Below are 21,674 nucleotides of genomic sequence, written 5' to 3' on the forward strand. Positions count from 1 at the left end.
CACTCTTGGAAGTGAAATTCATTTTCACTCTTGGAAGTGAAATTAAGTTTCACTCTTGGAAGTGAAATGAAGTTTCACTCTTGGAAGTGAAATTCATTTTCACTCTTGGAAGTGAAATGAAGTTTCACTCTTGGAAGTGAAATTAAGTTTCACTCTTGGAAGTGAAATTAAGTTTCACTCTTGGAAGTGAAATTCATTTTCACTCTTGGAAGTGAAATTCATTTTCACTCTTGGAAGTGAAATTAAGTTTCACTCTTGGAAGTGAAATTAAGTTTCAGTTAAAGAAGCCACCTTAAGTTTTTGACAACATTTAAAATTTTAACTCGAAAGAAATTTTATTTTAAAAGTTTTTTTTTTAATTTCCAAGGAAATTTTAAATAAAATTTCTTTTGGGTTCCAAGATTGTGACTTCTATGTCTTCTGTGTTTTCTTAAAATAACAGATTTCAAGCTTCTGAATAAAATATTTGTTTACATTTTAGCGGTACAACTTCAGCCTGAATTTTATGCGTAGAGTTTGATTTATGTAAACGTCTAAAATAAGAAGTAAATTATGCTTCAAAAACATTTTTTTTTTTAAGCCACAACGAAGTTTATAATAACAGTTAAATAAACTAATACAATCAATAATCGCATTTATTTAAAAACTAATTCTACACCCACAAAACTATTCAAGTTTTATGCCTACTGCACAATGTGAATTGATCAAAGGTTTATGAATAAATAGTATTAGAAGTATTTAACAGAACGATACAATCATATTTAACAGAACGATACAAACACATTTAACAGAACGATACAAACATGCATATTTTCCATTACTACAAAGGACAAAAAATATTATATACACATCAATTATCTTAAAAACAGCGCAAATGTGTTACATGTGCTAAAATTTACATACAAATTAACACATACGACAAATATATTATGGTTTTCACCTTTTTATTTTTGAAAAATTCAAAAGAAGCTCGAAGCTTGTTTTGAATTTCTCAAAAAATAAAAAAAGTCACAGAATGGTTGCATTAAGTTACTCGGTTTTTCATTTTATTCGATAGACGGTCATCGCGTGTCGATGTCATAAATCGATAAGTTTTTGAAGTCATAAATCAGCTGCGGCCCGACATAGATAAAAGTTGCCCAGATAAAACTCAAATGGATCCCGTAAAATCAATGGTTGTTCCAAAAATGATCTATTAACGACTTTGATTAGATTTTCTGAACTAGTCATCAGTCATCCTTTGTTTGATTTAGAATTTAAGCCGAATCAAATTGTTTTAAGAAAATTTCATCTTTTTACTTTTATAAATTATTCATTTTTTATAAATTATTCATTTTTTAATAATTTATTCATTTTTTAATGTTTATGAAAAGAAAACAGCAGCGTAACCATAGCATGTGTAGACTGTGTGTCTTATTTTGATATTTAACATGATTGTTGCAATTTCTATTTATTATTCGAAATTTAATTTCTTTACAAGTTTTAAATCAATATTTCATTTTCAACCCCCTAACGGTTTTCTAAAAGTATCATCTCCTCAGGAAATTACCTCCTCAGTAAAAATAGGAAAATGATTTTAAAAAAATCGAAAGAAGTTAAAATCATCACAAAAGTCGAGCTGAAGACTTTTCCTTTATCGTTCCCCCAGAAAAACAAATTTTTGTTTTTCTGAGGCTGTAATTTTATTTTCGTAAAATCGATTCTAAGTTTTTACTGTTTCTATAAATTTTTTAATAGAAGAAAGGACCAAATTTTAGTTCAATAATTCGACTATCTTTCAACATTATGATGAAACGAACCTCTTAAATAAAAAGAACTTCAAAAAGTAAAAAGTGAAACAGAAAAAAAGTAAGGAGCAGGTTTTTCTTTCTCCATCATAATTTAATAGGTTGCTGTTTAACAGGTTGCAATTGTATGTTGTGATAAATGAAACTAAGATTTATAAAGTAGTATTTAAAAGAAAGTTTGTTTAAACGGTTTTTGTTTATGAATTTCTTTTTGTTTCAGAGAAATTAACTCTTCTTTTCATTAAAAATTTCTTAACTCTTCAATAAAGCAATCGTTTTAATGTGGTTAATTATTTAGATTTACGTAATTGAAAGCAAAAATACAAACCGATGATATTTTTTTAACGTTTAGTTTCTTTTGTAAGAATTCTTATAAAGTTCAGTTTTTTAACTAAGGAATTATAAATTTTATATGGTGCTAAAAATAAAAGCATCCTAATACTACATTTACGCAATTTATAACATCTATGTCGAAAATTGGATAATTTGGAACTGACCTTTTGGTGATCATAAATAACATGATTAAAGACGACATTTCATGATTAGAAATGACATTTCATAAAAATAGAGTTTGACGTTCACAAAGATTTTGTTTCTTTTTCATAATCAAAAAGCATCGCAAATCTAGAAATTTATACAATTTACTTTAATTTATTTCAGAATTTATTTAAGAGTGTTAAATTCATCGTTAAGTAAAAAAAAACTCCAAAAACTGACTGAAGATACAAGATAGATAATCTGGAGGAAAATGATGATTTTCAATAACTGATAGATACTCTAAAACAGGATAAATGATTGCTGGTCGTAAACTTAGCAACAAGTCAAAGTAACAGAACTTGGATTTGCTGACTTAAGATAAATATACTTTAAGACTTTCTAATGTATGACGTTGTATGCGTATGAATGAATGGTCTGTTATTCGTTACGTACATCCAGCATCTTACGCGTTAGCAACTTTGTTAAGGACACGAACGATAAAGTGGCCTTTGCCTAACTAATAGTGAAATGATAATTACATTAGCCAAATCATCACTCATTTTTCACATCATTCTTCATTCATCTCTGCCAAATCATTTTATTTCAGAAGTTAGCTTAAACTTTCTCTCATTTTAGATTTTAGTTGTCCTAAGTAAAATATCATTACAAACTTTTCTGTAAAATTACAGGATGAAGATCTTCAGGAAGCTGTTCTTCACCATGCGGTGGGATCTTTACAATTAAAATTATAATTTTTTTTCATGAAACACGGTGACGATTGTTGTAAATCCTTATTTATTTTCTTTTCGTTGTTTTTTTTTTTTTGGTGACCATTTTGTTTTAAACTATGCGTTATGAGCAGCACTCTTATAATTACGTTAGATATAATATAAATATGCATTTGCAATGATGAAATAAGGATTCGTATACTTGGTAACTATGAAGTGTTGAGTGTCAGATTGACCTAACCTTCAAAATTTTCCTTCTACTACGAAAAGAGTTTTTATTTAAGTATTTTTATTTAACTATTTATAGTATTTATATGAACAAAAATGTTTGACATACAACCATCTGACTTTTAGTTTCGATTAAAATTTCTTTTGCTGTTTTCTCAGAATTTTTTTAACAGGCCGCTCCTCTTGTCTGCCCTTATATGTCAAAAGGTATTTCCAGAAAACTTTTGTATTGTAAAATATATTTTTATTGTAGCGTATATTTGTTTACCGAGTTATGAAAAATATTCTACCTATAAACTTTTGTTTGCCTTTCCACTCTTTGGTTCATCAGGCTTTTTTTTTTTTCTATATAGTTCAATTTTATACATAACCCTGTTCTTGACTGAGCTGCAACTTTTACTAGGCTGAGAAACCTTTACTAGGCTGAGAAACCTTTACTAGGCTGAGAAATTAAGGGTTTCCTATTGTTTCTAGATACCTTTTCAACCAGAATGCACTTTATTACATCAATACTGTAAATACTTGCGTATAAGCCAGCCCCTTTTTTAGGTCGAAATGAGTCATTTTTTTGTCATAAACTTAAAACTTTTGTCGAAATCGAAGTAAAAGAAAGTTGTTAGTTTGATTATGCAAAGATTGTATTAGAAAATATATCAAAAGCAAATTATAAAAAATAATTAAATCTTACGTAGGCAATATTTAGCAAACGAATTTAATCTCGGTTTAGAAAAAACAATAACCCATCCTCCTTTAGCGTAGTCTCTGACTTCACAGTCTTGACAACCTCTGACGCAAACCGCTATATATAAAAAGACAAAAACAAATAACTATGTTTATTTTATCTGAAACGAAACTGAAAACCAATTGATTTTTTCACTTTTATTTAGAATATAAAGCTACTTCTTATTTCTTACTCCTGTCAGAGGAAAATAGCTTTGGAGTAATAGCGAATGAGTTGGAATAAGATTCAAACCAAAAGAAAATTGAATAAGCTACAAAAAATTGTTTTCAAACCAATATTTTGTTAAAGAAAAGAAATTTTCAAGGACAAGTCATCCCAAAAGGTAAGTAAATCTAAATAAAAAGAAAATTTGGTTGATGTAAATTTTATTCATTTTTATGATTACAGTTTGGATTGTTATATCTTTGGAAAAACAAATTTAAAGTTTAAAATAAATTATGGAATTATGCTTAAATTTCCTTTTGTGTAATTCATCTTGAAGATTTATGAGAGAAATTCTTGATGAATAAACAAAATTATCAGTATTTTTCAATCAAACTCAAAAACCTAAAATATTTATGTAAAACATGATTGTGGTAACCGTATTTCTTTTGTTACAAGCATAAAAAACTAAGTCAAATGTACGAAAGACAAAAAAAGTCAAATGTACGAAAGTATTAAATGCTTTGAGCAAATGACGATAGCTGCAAAGGTTTTCTGTATACGTGGTGATGAAATAAAAAAAAAAGATACGTCGTATCTATTTGCCTTGATGATCTGTTCAATGCAGACTTCTTACAGACAAAAAAAGATACGTCGTATCTATTTGCCTTGATGATCTGTTCAATGCAGACTTCTTACAGACAAAAAAAGATACGTCGTATCTATTTGCCTTGATGATCTGTTCAATGCAGACTTCTTACAGACAAATCCATTTTTAAAAAAACTTCTTGAAGCGATAAAAATAATTAGTTTTAGACTATTTAAGACTTAAAGCAAACAAGAAGCTTTAAAGAAAAAAGTACCTAGCGAAGGTGGTTTCATGCAAATCAAATGTCATGGATGTAAATATCTAGTAAGCTGAGATAAACAGATTAAAAATAAAAATTGTTAACAAATTTTGCTTATGCAAATTTTGCTCAATGAAATTGAGAAATCTTAACTATGTAGACTAAATATATTGCCAAATACAATGACTAATTTTTTTATTTACACAACGCAAAACCTAAACATCAGTGTTCGGTTGTTCGGTTTTTTTAACGAAAACAACAAATAATAAACAACTTCTTCATAAAGTTCTATGTCTTGTATTCTTCTAGTTTTGTATTCTTCTAGTTTTGTATTTTGTATTCTGTCTTCTCTTAAACTTCTACGCCTTGATTAAGAAATTGGTTTTAATCGTTATTAAATTAAATCGAATTTTGTGAAGTTTATTAGAAAAGAACTCTTTATGTGTTTAAAAAGAGCTCTTTATGCGTTTAAAGCAGCAAATTATTTGGTAAGACTTATTTTCATGGATAAATTTTAACGGTTTCAATTGAATAGCAAACTACGCAAACGTCTTGAAGGGTTAAAACAAAATAATATAAGATATACAAGGTATGCGATTTTTTTTCTAGAATCTTATGACATTGTATATCTAAATATATAAATTATTTTAAACTCAATATATTTCAAATGAAACTCCGTAATTGTTACCATTCGTTAAAAACCGAAAAACGCTAAGATGCATTGATAAATATTTGTAAAGTCCTAATTAAGTTTGCACGATAATTCCTTCATAGCGGAGTGGTACATTAAAAGTTTTAAAAGTTTTTCGTTTTTCTTTTGTTTCAAAGTCCGAAAGAAACAAACAAAAATTGAAAAAATATTTCTAAAAATTGAAAAAATATTTTTAAAAATTCTTGAAATTTGTTGTTACAGGGGATCGGAAATTGCATTTTTTTTAGCCATGGGTTTTTTTGCTGCAATTTTTCGTTAAAAAATTTCGGACGATGGGTTAAATCATTTTGAAATTATTGTAAAAAAAAAAGTTTTTATTTCAAAAGATATTAATAAGGTATTAAAAGGTTTTATTTCAAAAGATATTAATAAGGTATTAAAAGGTTTTATTTCAAAAGATAACTACCGTCTATTTTTTTGGGTAAAAATAACCATTTCCTGCCCACGGGAATATGGTTTGCCTATGTTCCATAAACAAATTAGGGCAACATAAAAATGCTTTCGTTGAGTGAACAACAAGTTACTTAAGTTTGATTGTCATTTTTAAACTTTTTTTAAGGACAAATTCAACTAGTGTATCCTTGTTTTTTAATCACTGTCATCCTTGTTTTGATTAGAAATAATTGTTACATAACTTAAGACTTCTCAGATGATCAAATCTTATTAAGAATAACAACATCCTAGGAACATAAATTCCCTGAAAATATAAGTATTATTGATTAATATGTGACAAAAGATATGAATGGTATCTAGCTTGAAATTGATAAAGAATTTTAAAAAGCTCATAGAAAACACAAAAACTTCCTTTTTCTTTTCGCGGTCATAGAAAGTAATAAAAAATAGTAAACTGATATTTCAGGTTGTACATTTAAACAAATATGAATAAATTATATTGAATTATGTCATTGTTTAAAATAAACCTATTTTTAATTTGTTTATAATATAATTTTTTTTATTGATAATTACTAGATGATCTCAAGTGGTATAAACACATAAAACTATAAAAACCATTTTTCACATTTTTTATTTATTTGTTAGGAATGTGTATTAACTCTAAAAAATGAATACATCAACCATTGTATCGTTTATTTATTTCTTTTAAATCCATTATCTTAAATTTTTTTTTTTGATAAAAATTTTGAAGAAGATTTTTAGATGCTCTGAAAGCTCTTTATGGCTTAAACATTTTTTCGTCCAAAAAGTTTAGCAAAATTTTTTTTCAAAAGTTTTCTATTTTGATAAAAATACTTTTAAATACTGATAAAATGCCAAAAATAAAAATTAGTAACAGAAACCGCGAGGTTGTATTACATGAATAGGGTTATAATCAAATGAAAATAGCCGAACGCGTGAATTGAACATGAAAATCAGATCCTTGGTTCAAAAAAATAGTTAATAAGGTATCGAAACTGGTGATGTAGTGGATAAATGAAGTCTGGTCGTCCAAAAATGTTAACCCTACGTGATAAACAGTTTTAAAAGTCTAAGCATTACAAGATTGTAAAAATGTAAACACAGATATTATTAAAGATCTCAAAAGAGCATCCAGATCCATAGTTAATTGAACCATTCATTTTCTGTGCAACAATCTTTGTTAAGATCTGGATTAAGATGCTGTGTGGCCATCAAAAAATTTTTATTTTGCAAAGGCAATATAGAAAAAAGATTAAAATTGTCAAAACTACATATTGAGTCCCAAAAAATAAATAAGACAAAGTAATGTTTTCGGACAAGTCAAACTTTTCACTATTTGGGACGAATATACGTCAGTAAATGAAGAAAAAGAGAAGCATTAATGGAACCTTGTCTAACATCGACAATGAAATATAGTGGAGGAATCAAGTATAGAGATGCTTTCCAATTAAAGGAGTAGGGGATTTTTCAGATTACAGGAAAAGCTTACAAGGGATAAAAAACAAAAGTATTTTACAAATTCATGCTGTGCCTTTGAGACGACAAATAATTGGGAATAACTTTATCCTACAGCAGAATAATAATCCAAAAAAAACAGTTGTAAATTATAAAAAATATTTGTCAAATCTAGAAGAAAAGGGAGCGCTTCAAACTATGCCTTGAACCCCTTAGAACCCATATATGAACATAATTAAACAAGTTTGGGAATACCTAGACAGAAAGAAGGTGGAAAGGTTTCCAGGAACATAAATAAGCTTTGGAACATTCCACAAGAATAATGGTACAATACCCCCCAACACATTTATTGAAAACTTTTATAACAGTATAAGTAAAAGAAGTTGAAGTTGTTATTAAGGTGGTCACACTAAATATTAGTAAAATCATTATCTACAGTTAGAAATTCAATCAATTTTATGTTGTTTTTGATGCAATTTAATAAGAAATTATATAATTTAGTTGTAGTGTTGTTTTTTTATCCCGAATTTATAAGAAATCTCCCTGGTGCTGCTTGCTTTTGCATTGTATTGTGTATAAACATTTTTATATTTATTTTATATTAGACTTTAAAATGAGCTAAATGTTTACAATCATGCAGCATAGAGGTTCTTGATCTTGAAGGTTGTGGCTAAGACCAGTTTAATAGCCAAAATGAAGAACAAGACTACAGCAAGAGCCCTCAAGGGCTTAACACATAAGCCAAAGGCCAATTTCACAATCCTAAACCTAAGGATTTTATGTCCCGAAAGGCTTAGACCAACAAAAATTGGCCAGAAGTACTACATCTCTGGCTGCTTCATCTGTTGTAATTTTCTTTCTTATAATCTTTTTTTTCATTTATCCCTCTTCTTTAGATTTATTGTCCAGTGTTGTTTAATCCATCAAGTTGAGTTATTCAACTACAGTAAATTTATTGCAAATTCGTTTGATCAACTGCCAACATGGCGCCTCAAGATAGAATAATGGTTGAAGAAACAAAAGACTGGCTGCAGATTATCAATGGCATAAGTGAGCGCTGCGATCTTCATCCGCATTTCCATAAAGAGGCACAATATCAACAAGTTCATCACCCAAGAGGTGTACTGCAAAAAGTCCAAAAAATGATCGAAGACTCTGTATTTCAAGGCGTTCACAGAATAAGTAGCTTTCACTGTATACAAGTAGAGTCTATTCTGATATTTGCATGGCACAAGGTTTTACATGTGTTTGGTAATTGCAATGAGACAGTGATCGCTAAAATTGTACACAATGAAAAATGTCAGCAAATGATTATTCCTGTCCTAATGAGACACAATGAGCATTGCACTAGCACCATTATTGAATGCATCAAAGCAATGGAAGGTCAGGTAAATTCTTTACTAGCAACAACACAAGCCCTTCAACTGGATAAAATTAAAGATTCTTTTTGTTTATATTTTGACAGTGCGTTTTTTACATCCGGAGATAACCTCAACCTTGTTCACAACATTCAGTTTTTATTTGAAATAAAAGAGAAAAAAACAGCGTTACTTTTTAACGACACTTTTTTTTCACCTGAAACAGTATCAGGATTTTTAGATGTCGTACATTTTTTGTTGGAACAAATTGCACATGAAGATTCTATAGCAGTGAAAAATATCCAATACTTACCTAACCATCAACAGTCAATACTTGATATGTGGAACAAAACAGACGGAAATTATCCTTCCGACAAAAGACTGAACTGTTTGTTTGAAAGCTCAGTTGAAAGTAAACCCAAAGAAACGGCTTTAATTTTTAGAAATATTAAAACTTCATACAAAGATTTAAATTGTCAAGCCAATCAACTCGCTTACTATTTACGATTTTCTGTGAAGATAAAACCAGAAGAACTGATTGGTTTATTTTTAGAGAAGAGTGATCTGACGATTGTGACAATATTAGCTGTTTGGAAAGCTGGTGGTGCATGCGTTCCAATAGATACAACATATCCCGACGAAAGAGTTTTCTTTTCGCTGACAGATACAAAAGCAAAAATTGTGCTCTCTAAAAGTAATTACGCGCAAAAATTACAAACCATTTGCGATGAATCAGTTTTTGTTATTGATTTGGAATCTATTCAAACAAAACTGGAAAACTTCCCTGCAGAAAATATGGAAAACAATTTTACTAGCCAACAGCTTGCCTACATTACGTATACATCAGGGACTACCGGAGTACCTAAAGGAATAGCAAAGTTTCATCACAGCCTTGTCAATAGCATAACAGACTTAGCAACGAGGTATAAAGTACAAGAACAAAAGGAAACAATAGTACTTTATTCAACTTACGTATTTGAACCTTTCTACAGACAAATGCTTATGGCACTAATACATGGTCATACGTTAGTGATTGTTGAAGATAGCGTAAAAATGAGTATCGAAGAGTTTTCGTTATTTATGGAAAAATACCAAGTAACCTACCTAAACGGAACAGCATCAATACTGCAAGAGTATAATTATGAAAACTGTCCCAACCTGTTGCGATTGGTTTTAGTGGGAGAAGAATTAACAAAAGCTCGATACAATGCATTGCGTCAGCGTTTTAAAAAGATAATCATCAATGAATACGGTTTTACGGAATCCGCATTTGTTTCACTTTTGAAAGAATTTGGACCTGAGAAAGAACGTGATGATAAAAGCATTGGTAAACCGCTTCGAAATGTTAAATGTTACGTCTTGAATGAGCATATGAAGAGAGTTCCAATAGGAGCCATTGGTGAACTCCATATTGGTGGTGTAGGTATATCAAGCGGCTATTTAAATCGAGAGGAATTGACTAAAGAAAAATTTATCATCAATCCTTTTCGAACTGCAGAGGAAAAAATGAAAGATATAAACCAAAGGATTTATAAAACTGGAGATCTGGTAAGATTTATGCCTAACGGAGAAATAGAATTTTTTGGAAGAAATGATTTTCAGATAAAACTTAGAGGTATTAGAATTGAGCCAGGGGAAATTGAGACTGTTTTGTCCAATTATCCTGGAATTGATAAAGCTGTGGTAGTAGTAAAATCACCAAAACAACATATTGATCCTCTAAGCTCCAGGTACTTAGTTGCATACTTTGAGTCAAAGATACCTTACATCCGAGAGAAGACAATTTTGGCAGCGTTACAAAAAAAATTACCACTTTACATGGTCCCTAATAGAGTTATACAAGTCAATAAAATTCCAAACACCATAAATGGAAAAGTTGATTTCCGATCATTACCCGACATTGAAATGCTTCCAGTGATAAAAAATGCCGATTCAAGGAGTGATCTTGATCGAAAATTATGTCACATTTGGAGTGAAGTGCTGCAAATCCCAATGGGTTCTATTAATATCGATGACGATTTTTTCATGCTTGGTGGACACAGCATAACATGCATTCAACTGATAAGTCAAATTCGACAGCGTCTTTCTTACATTTGTTCTGTGGAAGATATTTTTTGTTTAAAAACAATTAAAAGTTTGTCAGACCATCTTAAAAACCTAAAACCAATAGAAGAAAGTGCAGATGATGACCAAGATCACAAAGGTTACCAGCAAAATAAAAGTTTTGGAGACGAATGCAGTACAGAACTTAAAGGAAGCGAATTTCTAAATAGTATTCCAAATAAACATTTTATAGAGAATTATTTCTTTGCAAATAGTTTACAGCAAGGGATGGTTTACCACCACTTTAAGCAGAGTATTGACGACGCGTATATAATGCAGAACATGTTTGAGTACAACCATGAAATCGATGAACAAAAGTTGAAATGTGCGTGGCATTACGCTCAAGCCAAGTACTGCTCTTTAAGATTGAGGTTCTTCTCTGAGCAAACAGTGTTACAAATAATTGATAAGGTACAACAATTAGACTGGCGATTCTACAACTTCGCGGATCAATCTGAAGAAGATAAAAAAATAAGGATTGACAGTTTATTAAAGTCGGATCGAGAAGAGCACTACAAGCTATCTGAGGGGAAACTTTTCAGGGTATATCTTTTAAAATTGCACAATAAACAGTTTAACCTTATTTTCAGTTGTCATCATATCATTCTTGATGGATGGAGTTTAAAAATACTCTACGATTTTGTAAACGAAACGTATTTAAAGTTAATGCACGGAGAAGCGATTGTATTTGCAAATGATACCGCGTATATGGAAGCTCAGGATTATTTATGGAAGCATAGAAAAGACAACTTAGAATATTGGGAACAAGAAATAACCAATGTTGACGACAGATGCAACCTTAACTGTCTTTTAAACGAAGAAAATCGCGGTGTTGTTCATCTCACCAACTACGATTTCGTTTCTGTACAAAAAAAAAAATCCATTTCCATCCGATCTCCATCGCAGTTAAAAAAATTTTGTGCAAAAAATCATTTAACTTTGCACTCAGTATTACAGTTTGCTTGGCATGAGGTATTACATTCTTACGGAAATGGAATGTATACTGTAGTAGGAACAACGCTTTCTGGACGAAATATACCAATCGACGGAATTGAGACGTCGGTTGGAATGTTTATTAATACAGTACCTTTGATAATTTTTCATGGTGGAAAAAATGAAAAACGTGTGTTGGATTCTATCAAAGAGATACAAAAAAAGGTCAATGAAATGAATAGCCATAGCTATGTTAATCTTGGCCAATTAAAAACAGGCGAATTAAAACACGGCATGTTTGACAGTATATTTGTCCTGGAAAACTACCCGTGTTTAGAAAAATCATATGATCGCAAAAAGTTTGGTTTTAAGAAAGTTTATAACTTTGATAAACTCGACTACGCCCTCGTTGTGATTGTTAGCGAATCTGAGAATGAAATTACATTTACTATATTGTATGCAGGAGAATTATTTGATGAAATCACGATAGAAAGATTACTCGAACTGGTGGATTATCTTGTTGAACAAGTTGTATGTAAGCCAAACAGTATGGTTGCTAAGTTGAAACTTGTTTCTGAATCTCAACAAATGTTAATTGATAAGTTTAACCAGTCAGATATCTGTTTTCCAAGCGATAAAACTCTACATGAGATATTTGAAGAAGAGGTTTCTATGGAACCAGATAAGGTTGCAGTTATTTTTGGACACAAAAAACTTACATATAAAGAGCTGAACGACTTAGCTAACCAATTATCTCATTACTTAAAATTCCTAGTTGAGATAAGACCTGGAGATTTGATTGCTATTTTTATGGATAAAAGCGACCTTCTCATAGCTATTATATTTTCAATTTGGAAGTCTGGTGCTGCGTACGTTCCTATTGATACTGGTAACCCGATCGAACGCGTCAAGTTTGTCTTTGAAGACACTAAAGTAAAACTGGTAATTTCAGACTCAAAGTTTGTTTCAAAATTAAAAAAAGCTGATTTTAAAGATTTACACATTTTGGATATTGATTCATGCATAGAAATTGCAGCAACGTTTCCTCGATCGAATCCTACTCCAAATGCTTCAAATAGCGACTTGGCCTATGTTATTTATACATCTGGAACAACTGGAAATCCAAAAGGAGTTATGGTGGAGCACAAAGGTGTTGTAAACCTAAAGTTCTCTTTAGAATCAATTTTTGAGCTTAAGAAAAATAGCAATGAGGTTTTCCTATCTTTTTCCAATTACGTTTTTGATCATTTTGTTGAACAATTAACAGATGCACTTTTGAATGGGCAAACGCTTGCGGTATTGAACGATGAAATGAGAGAAGACAAACCAATGTTTTATAGCTACATGATTGAAAATAAAGTTACCTATTTGTCAGGTACACCATCAGTTATTTGTGAGTATGATTTCACAGATTTGTCGGACCTAACTCGAATTGATGTTGTGGGGGAAGACCTAACTTTTGCTATGTTTAACAAAATACGAAAAACTTTCAAAGGGTTGATCATAAATGGTTATGGTCCCACGGAAATTTCTATAACAAGTCATAAAAAACTTTATCCCTACCCTGATGTACGCAAAAACAAAAGCATCGGAGTGCAGGTGGCAAACAGCAAATGCTATATTTTAAACCGCTATAAGAATCAAGTCCCGATTGGTGCTATTGGCGAATTGTTTATTGGTGGAGCGGGAGTAGCAAGAGGGTATTTAAACAGAGAAGACTTAACTGGAATAAAATTTCTGAAAAACATTTTTCAGACAGAGAAAGAAAAGCATCTTGCCAGGAATTCCCACATTTATGCAACAGGAGATTTAGTACGGTGGTTAGAAAATGGTGAAGTTGAATATTTTGGACGCAACGACATGCAAGTTAAGATTCGCGGTATACGTGTTGAACTTGGTGAAATTGAATCAACTTTAGCTTCTTATCCTGGAGTTTCTAAGGCTGCTGTAATTACTAAAACTGTTGAAAAGGCTTCTCTTAATCGCTCATCAATTAATAAATCTTACATCATTGGTTTTTGCGTCGTTCAAAGCAATATAGATATAGAAGAAATTGAAAAATACATGCAGTCAAAGCTTCCACTTTACATGATGCCAAATCGAATAGTTAAGGTAGACAAGCTAGCAGTAACTGCAAGTGGGAAACTAAACTATAAACTACTTCCTGATATTGATGTTACGGAATTAGAAATAAAGATTCGGCTACCAAGAAATGAAATTGAGCATACATTAAGAAATATTTGGGCTGAATTACTAGAAGTTCCTTCCGACAATATTAGTATTGACCACAACTTTTTTAACTTAGGAGGAGATAGCTTTATGATTATTAAAGAAATCTACATGATAAAAAAAGAACTCGGAAGTAGATTAACCGTACCCGAGCTATTACAGAACCTAACTATAGAAGAGCTGTCACATTACATCAAGAATGGAGAAATCGAAGATGATTCCATAATCAGAGTTGACTCCGAAGTCTCTGTTGTATCATATTCTCAAGAGAGTTTGGTGTTTATTGATAACCTGGAGTTGGGAACAAACGCATACAATATTTTGATGGCTTTTGAATTACCAAAAACTGTTAACAAAGAAATACTTAAAGTTGCCATTTTCTCAGTAATTTTAAAGCATGAAGTGTTAAGAACCATATATCCTGGAAGCCAAGACGGTATTCCGTTACAACGTGTAATTTCTGAAGAAAATTTACGTACTATGTTTTCTGTCAACGAAGTCTTAATTAAAGATTTCAACGAGTTTGATAAGTTGTTGGACAGCGAGGCAGCTCGTCATATCAATATTGGTGAGGAACTTCCCATTCGAGTTTCAATCTTTGTAAACTCTCAAAATACAGACCTTTACCACATGAGCGTCCTTATACATCATATTGCATTTGACGGTTGGTCCAAAGATATATTTCTCAGAGACTTGGAAGAAAATTATGACTATTACATCAATAACGGAAAGTTGATGTTTCAGCCTTTATCCAGACAATATAAAGATTATGCTTTATGGCAGAGAAAACGTTTTTCGAACAAAAGAGGCGATAGACTTTTAAAATATTGGATATCAACTTTGGATGGAATGGAAATACTGAATTTCAAGCCAGACTATCCACGTCCTGCAATTTTTGATTATTTGGGGAACGAATTAGAATTTAAAGTCAATACTGATTTAAGCAATAACTTGAAGTTGGCCGCTCAATCTCTCAAAGTCAGTCTGAATAGCTTACTTATTAGTGCCTATACTATTATGTTAAGCAGGTTTACACACCAACGTGATATTGTTATTGGCTTACCGGTAAGCAGCAGAAGTGGAGAATTTATCGATGTGATTGGATTTTTCATAAACATGACAGTTTTACGAGTACTTGTCAACAACGAGTTAACTATCAGTGACTATATCAGAAATGTTAATCGCAGTATCATTCAGACTCAAGTTCATCAAGAATTACCATTCGAAAAGTTAATAAAAGAACTGAATGTGGAGCGAGAGCAGAGCAGGCATCCTCTTGTGCAAAACATCTTTAGCTACGATGTTTGGAGGAAAACCAGGGCAGAAGAAAATAAGGAAAAAACTCACTTAAAAATATCCTTGTATGAACCTCAAAACAGAACTCATACCTCAGCAAAATTTGACATTTCAACAAGCATTCTGTTGCGAGATGGAGTTTTATATGGAAAAATTACATACGCCAATAAGTTATTTCACCGAAAAACTATAAAGAGTTTTGCTAAATGTTATCAACATGTTTTAAAGCAAATCTCGAAAGTGCAATTTTACAACGACAATTTATTGACGATAAAAGATGTGACAGCACTTGATAAAACTAATGAGGAATCTTCCCCTACTAGAACCCTTCACAACTCAATGTATAAACCTAGTGAAAATGAAGTACTGCATCGAAAATTTGAAAATGCAGTAGATACTTCACCCAACTCTGTTGCAGTAGTTTTCCAAGATAAGAAACTTTCCTATCAGGAATTGAACGAGCGAGCCAACCAACTTGCACATTATTTAAATTCAACTGCATGTATTGAACCTGATGACTTGATTGCTCTTTTCTTAGACAAAACAGAAATGATGATTGTTAGTATCCTTGCTGTTTGGAAAGTGGGAGCAGCCTACGTTCCGATTGATCCAAGTTATCCACTCGAACGAATTCAATACATACTGAATGACACAGGTTCGAAAATTATTATTGCAAATGAAAACCATGTAAAACACCTCAGTCAATGTTCACTGAATGGCGCTACGATTTTAGAAGTTGATAGTGAGGATATGGACTTCAAAATGAAGCAGCAGCCTGTTATAAACTGCGTTTCAAAAGTAACATCAAAAAATTTGGCTTACGTTATATACACATCAGGCACAACCGGTAAGCCTAAAGGGGTTCTTATCGAACACAGATCAGTGGCAAACTTCAAAGAGAGTTTAAGCGGGAAATATTTTCAAAGTGGATTTTATGAATCAATCCTTTTCCTATCCAACTATGTTTTCGATTTTTCTGTTGAGCAAATGATGCTGTCAATTTTAAGTTCAAACAAAATGATAATACCAACTAATTTTAATCAAATTGATGACCGGTTCTATAAATATATGAATGATAATGAATTAACATTTTTAAGCGGAACACCGACGTTTCTTCTTCAAATTAACTTATCAAGGTTACACAGCCTAAAATTTTTACTGGTTGCTGGTGAAAATTTTACTGCTTCTCAATACGCTAAATTTCGTGAAATGTTTAAAGGAACAATAGCTAATGCTTACGGTACTACAGAAACAACAGTTTACAACATGGTCCAGATATTCGGTAGCAATGACTCCTTTAAAAATTCTTTGGGGCAGACGTTGTTAAATACAAATAGACATGTGCTTGATTTTAACATGCACGAAATTCCGCAGGGTGCTATAGGAGAACTACATTTATCTGGTGATTGTCTTGCTAGAGGTTACTTAAACAAAAAGGAGCTTACCCAAAAGGTTTTTGTAACTCATATGGGAAAAAGGATGTACAAAACAGGAGACATGGTACGATATTCCGTTGACGGGCATTTAGAATATCTTGGAAGAAATGACTCTCAAGTTAGCATTCATGGCCTTCGGGTTGAGATTGGAGAAATAGAAAATGTCATTTCAACGCTTCCTAATGTTAAGCATTGCGCTATTGTCCCTGAACAGGACCCGGTGAATATGAATAACACCAGATACCTAACATGCTACATATCTCCCATTGAAGATGTTATCGACGAGGTAAAACTGAAACAATATTTGGAGAAAAGATTACCTCTTTACATGATACCTACAAACATAATATGTATCAGCGGTGCTTTTCCAGTTACAATAAATGGTAAACTGGACATAAAAGCTTTATCAAATTACAAAAAAGCAATTGTTAAAGTCTGTTCTTCTCCAACTACTGAACAAGAAAAACAAATGTGTCAAATTTGGTCAAAGATTCTTGGAGTCGCAGAGATTGGGATTGAAGATGATTTTTTTTTATCTGGAGGTGATAGTATTTTATCAATGCAAGTTGTGAATCTAATCCGCCACGAAATAAAGCTGAACGTTAGTGTCAAAGATATATTTGTGCTGCGAACAATAAGAAGGATTCTAGAAAATATCAATTCTATGCAGCAGGAAGAAATGACCCATGTATTAGTAGAACCAAATAAGTCTGAAGATATTCCTTTGTTGCCTATTCAAAAATGGTTTTTTAATAAGAATTTAGCTAATGTAAATAACTGGAATCAAATATTTACAATAAAAACACCTCCGTTAGATATTACGCGGTTAAAAAAAAGTGTCCTTTCTTTAATAAAACGTCATGATGTTTTCCATTTGCGTTTTAAAAAGGTCGGGAGCAATTATAAACAAATTTTTGTATCAAAAGTGGATGAAATACAATTTTTTTCCGTTGATATTAAAACGGATAGTGAAAAAAAACTAGAAACCATAATGAAGCAACTACAAAAGAATTTCAGCATAGCAAATGGACCTCTTTACTCTGTAGTATATTTATACGGTCAATTAGACAATTCTTCCCAAATTTTGTTTGTCATTCACCACCTGATTGTAGATACAGTAAGCTGGAGGATACTAGCACGTGATTTGGAAGATATATATGAAGAAAGGCTTTTGGTAATGAAAGGAACTAGTTATAGTAGTTGGGCCACGATGCTGGAAACTCTTCATAAATCTGGTTATGATAAAATGTTCTGGAAGAGTTTTATTGATGAATTACGCTTAACTATGAGAAAAATTAAACCAGAGACAAGAGACTTTACTCACTCGAAATTCACATTATGTTCTCAATCAAGCAAAAGTTTATTAACAGCTTGTCATCAAGCATTTGATACAAAAATAAATGAGTTGTTACTGACAGGACTGGGTTACGCTTTAAAGGAACTTAGTGGAGATCAGCAGAACTATGTAACTTTGGAAGGTCACGGCAGAGAGCATCTTAGTAATGCGTATGATGTCACAAACACAGTAGGTTGGTTCACTACCATGTACCCAGTGAAAACCTTTGCATTTGAAGATATAGAATCCAGTATAATTACAATCAAGCAGCATCTTAGCATAATACCGAACAACGGAATTGGTTTCGGTTTAAACTATGAATATTCAAATGATCTTCTACCAAACGTTACTTTCAACTATCTAGGTCAATTTGATCAAAAAAAGTTTAAAAACAAAAAGTGGTTTATTTTAAACGAAAATGAAACATTTTCATTTCCTAAAAGCAAGTTGGGCGAAAACGACAGTGAAATTGATTATGTAACAAACGGAAACAATAGTGTGATTGATGTCACTGTTGTATTTAATGAAGGTAAAATGATTTTCAACATTGCAAGCCGACTGAGCTGTGAAAATGCAAAAAAATTCTCTAACACGCTAAAGAGAGCGATAGATGAAGTTATAGACTATACTCTTCGACACGCAAGTCTTGGAAACAAAGAAACGAAAAAAATTCCCAAAGAAAACATCTTTGCTGACGGTTTCGATCCGTTTATTGAGTTTGAATCGTTTTCAAAAAATGTACCTGTTCTTTTTATCTTACCCCCGGGAGAAGGCGGTGCAGAGAGTTATCTTAACAATATTGTGCCTCAGCTTGCTCAATACAGACTAGTTGTGTTCAATAACCTCTATCTCTATAAGGAAAACGTAAAAAAATCTTTTGAAGAACTGGCTAGTTATTATATCAATTATGTAAAAAAAGTTCAACCGCATGGTCCGTATAATTTACTGGGTTGGAGTTTTGGAGGTGTTCTATCGCTAGAAATATCAATCCAATTAACAAAGACAGGAGAAACAGTAGATAATCTTATTATGATTGACTCTTTTTTTAACGTAAAAAAAGCTCTTAACGACATTAATATTCACGATAATGAAACTCTACTCGATGTAATTAACACTATTTACGTTCCGTGTAGCAACGGTGTCAAACACGTGATTACAAATACAAAAAACATTTGCTTATTTAAAGCAGCTTACGCTGATCAACGCAACTTTAATGACGAAACTTGTTTATTTAAGTATTACATAGACTCTGCGTACAACAACTTGGATACCATACTTCCATCAAGCCTTATACAAGTGCTCATATTTGAAGATACGCATTTCGCTTGGGTTAAAAATAAAACCGTAGTTACAAAAATTTGCAATGTTATCTGCGACAAATTGCACTAAAAATGAAAAGAGATAGCACTGCTAATGTTAATTCTCTTAAGTTGTCGAGATAACCGAATAGCGACTAATGAAACTGATTAACATTCTTTTGTAAAAATATATTACGAATAATTAAGAGAAATGTAATCGTTTTGTCATGTTACATAAAATATTAATACTGAAAATCTTATTTTGGCTTTAATTTAAAAATAATGTGTGTAGTATTTATAAATGTATTTTTTATTTTTTACTCTAAATAAACATTTTTTGTATGAGAACAAATTTGTGAATGAAATAAGTACAGAAAAATTGTCCACATCAATGTTTCATTTAAGATGTTTGATTGTTAGAGCTTAAAGTTAATATGACCAGTAAATATGATCTTGAATATATTTCTCTTTTAGAGATTTTAAAATATGATGGATGAACAAAACGAATTTGTCCCAACCATTGACATTTCTCCTCTATTTGGTGGTGATATGAATTTAAAATTGAACGTTGCCAGGGAGATAGATGCAGCAATGCGCGGATCAGGGTTTTTTTATTGTTCAAACCATGGAGTTGATTTAAAAGAACTCTTTGAGAAAACAACTTCTTTTCACCAACGAATCACGGATGAAGAACGAAACAATCTGGCAATCGCAGCCTGGAATAAGGCCAATATTAAACAAATACGAAATGGGTATCAGCCTCCAAATCCAAAGAAGCCTGTTGAAGCTTTCTGCTTTTTGAACCCAGCCTTTAATGATGATCATCCTCACATCAAACAAAAATTACCTCTGCACGAAGTTAATGTTTGGCCAGACGAGAAAAGGCACCCAGGTTTCAGAGAATTTCAAGAAAACTTTTACAATGATGTGTTTTTCCTGTCCGCAGCTTTACTTCGAGGAATTGCATTAGCATTAGGAAAAAAGGAATGCTTTTTTGATTCTTATTTCAAAAAAGAAGACACATTATCTTCCGTGGTATTAATTCGATACCCTTACCTAAAAGACTATCCTCCTGTCCACGTTGACCCTGATGGAACAGAGTTAGGATTTGGTCGACACAAAGATGCCTGTCTCTTAACTGTTTTAGCTCAGACAAATCACCAAAACCTTCAAGCAGAAACCGTTAATGGATTTCGTGATATTCCAGCGTCTGACAAATATTTTTTAGTTAATGCCGGTGGATATATGGATTATATAACTGATGGATATTACAGAGCAGTTGTCCATCGAGTAAAGCATGTGAACAGCGAAAGATTAAGCATCCCTTTTTTCTGCAATCTTGGATACTATGATGAAATTAAACCTTTCTGTCCACTTAAACCCAATTATGAAATCAACAAACCAGCAGTATCATATGGTGAATATCTTGAAAAAGAATTATTAAATCTTATTAAAGAAAATGGACAACGATAAGTTTATATAAGTTTTATATAAGTACCTGCTTTATTAAATGTGATAATATGTGATATGTGACTATGATAAATATGATTTTTATTTACAAATATATGTTGAAGAAATATATTCAATATTTTCTTATCTCTTGAGGATTTCAATATTTTCTTATCTCTTGAGGATTTCAATATTTCTTATCTCTTAAGGTTTCAGTATTTTCTTACCCTCTTGAGGATTTCTTTTTTATATATGTACACACACCCACACACATACACACACGCACGCACATACGCACACACACAATAGGATTATCAACAGCTACCAATGTTAATGATAAAAACTTCCTTGTTAACTGAATTAATACAAATTAGAGTCTTATAATTTCTTTAATTTCTGTGGAATTAAATATAACAGATATTTTTGTACTTCAGTAAAAATAAATGCCAAATTTTTTAATATTTCTGTGGAACTGCGGATAACGCGTTTAGGATCTTCGAAAGCAGATTCAGATGGTTTTTACCACTTGAATTAAACTAAACTCTAACTTTAAAAATATATTTAAAAACTTGTAAACATAAGATCTGTGAATATAAATTCCTTATCTTTCAAAAACTTTACACGCACATCCTTTAGATTTCAGTGTGGATTGGTTTTTGTTAATGCAGAAAGCGATGAATCTTTTGTCGCCATTTTAAAAATTA

The 21,674-nt window shown here is 31.6% G+C and overlaps 2 protein-coding genes across 3 annotated transcripts; both read left to right on the forward strand.

Moving 5' to 3' along the window:
• The first annotated feature begins 1,371 nt into the window (after window positions 1–1,371).
• LOC145189915 (uncharacterized) lies at window positions 1,372–19,776 on the forward strand. Of its 2 annotated transcripts, XM_090089775.1 has the most exons (4): window positions 1,372–1,406; window positions 1,738–1,848; window positions 4,108–4,284; window positions 8,429–19,776. In XM_090089775.1, the coding sequence occupies exon 4, from the start codon at window positions 8,516–8,518 to the stop codon at window positions 19,610–19,612; it is 11,097 nt and encodes a 3,698-aa protein (XP_089945901.1). In that variant the 5' UTR covers window positions 1,372–1,406; window positions 1,738–1,848; window positions 4,108–4,284; window positions 8,429–8,515; the 3' UTR covers window positions 19,613–19,776. The 2 variants fall into 2 exon arrangements, with proteins under 2 accessions (XP_089945901.1, XP_089945900.1); XM_090089774.1 differs by lacking the exons at window positions 1,372–1,406; window positions 1,738–1,848 and having other exon boundaries at window positions 4,052–4,284.
• Window positions 16,618–21,117, forward strand: LOC145189917 (uncharacterized). Its single transcript, XM_080066634.2, has one exon. It carries the CDS (start codon window positions 20,008–20,010, stop codon window positions 20,992–20,994), a length of 987 nt encoding a protein of 328 aa, XP_079922760.2. The 5' UTR covers window positions 16,618–20,007; the 3' UTR covers window positions 20,995–21,117.
• The last annotated feature ends 557 nt before the right edge of the window (window positions 21,118–21,674 follow it).

The sequence above is a fragment of the Hydra viridissima genome, unplaced genomic scaffold, assembly GCF_058129835.1.
Source record: "Hydra viridissima isolate aposymbiotic clone 2 unplaced genomic scaffold, HvirCarnegie_v1 scaffold_6, whole genome shotgun sequence".
NCBI classification, from domain to species: Eukaryota; Metazoa; Cnidaria; class Hydrozoa; order Anthoathecata; family Hydridae; genus Hydra; species Hydra viridissima.

Excerpts from the sequence above, each read along its gene's own strand:
- LOC145189915 (XM_090089775.1), top strand. The coding sequence starts at position 8,516 with ATGGCGCCTCAAGATAGAATAATGGTTGAAGAAACAAAAGACTGGCTG.
- LOC145189917 (XM_080066634.2), top strand. The coding sequence starts at position 20,008 with ATGATGGATGAACAAAACGAATTTGTCCCAACCATTGACATTTCTCCT.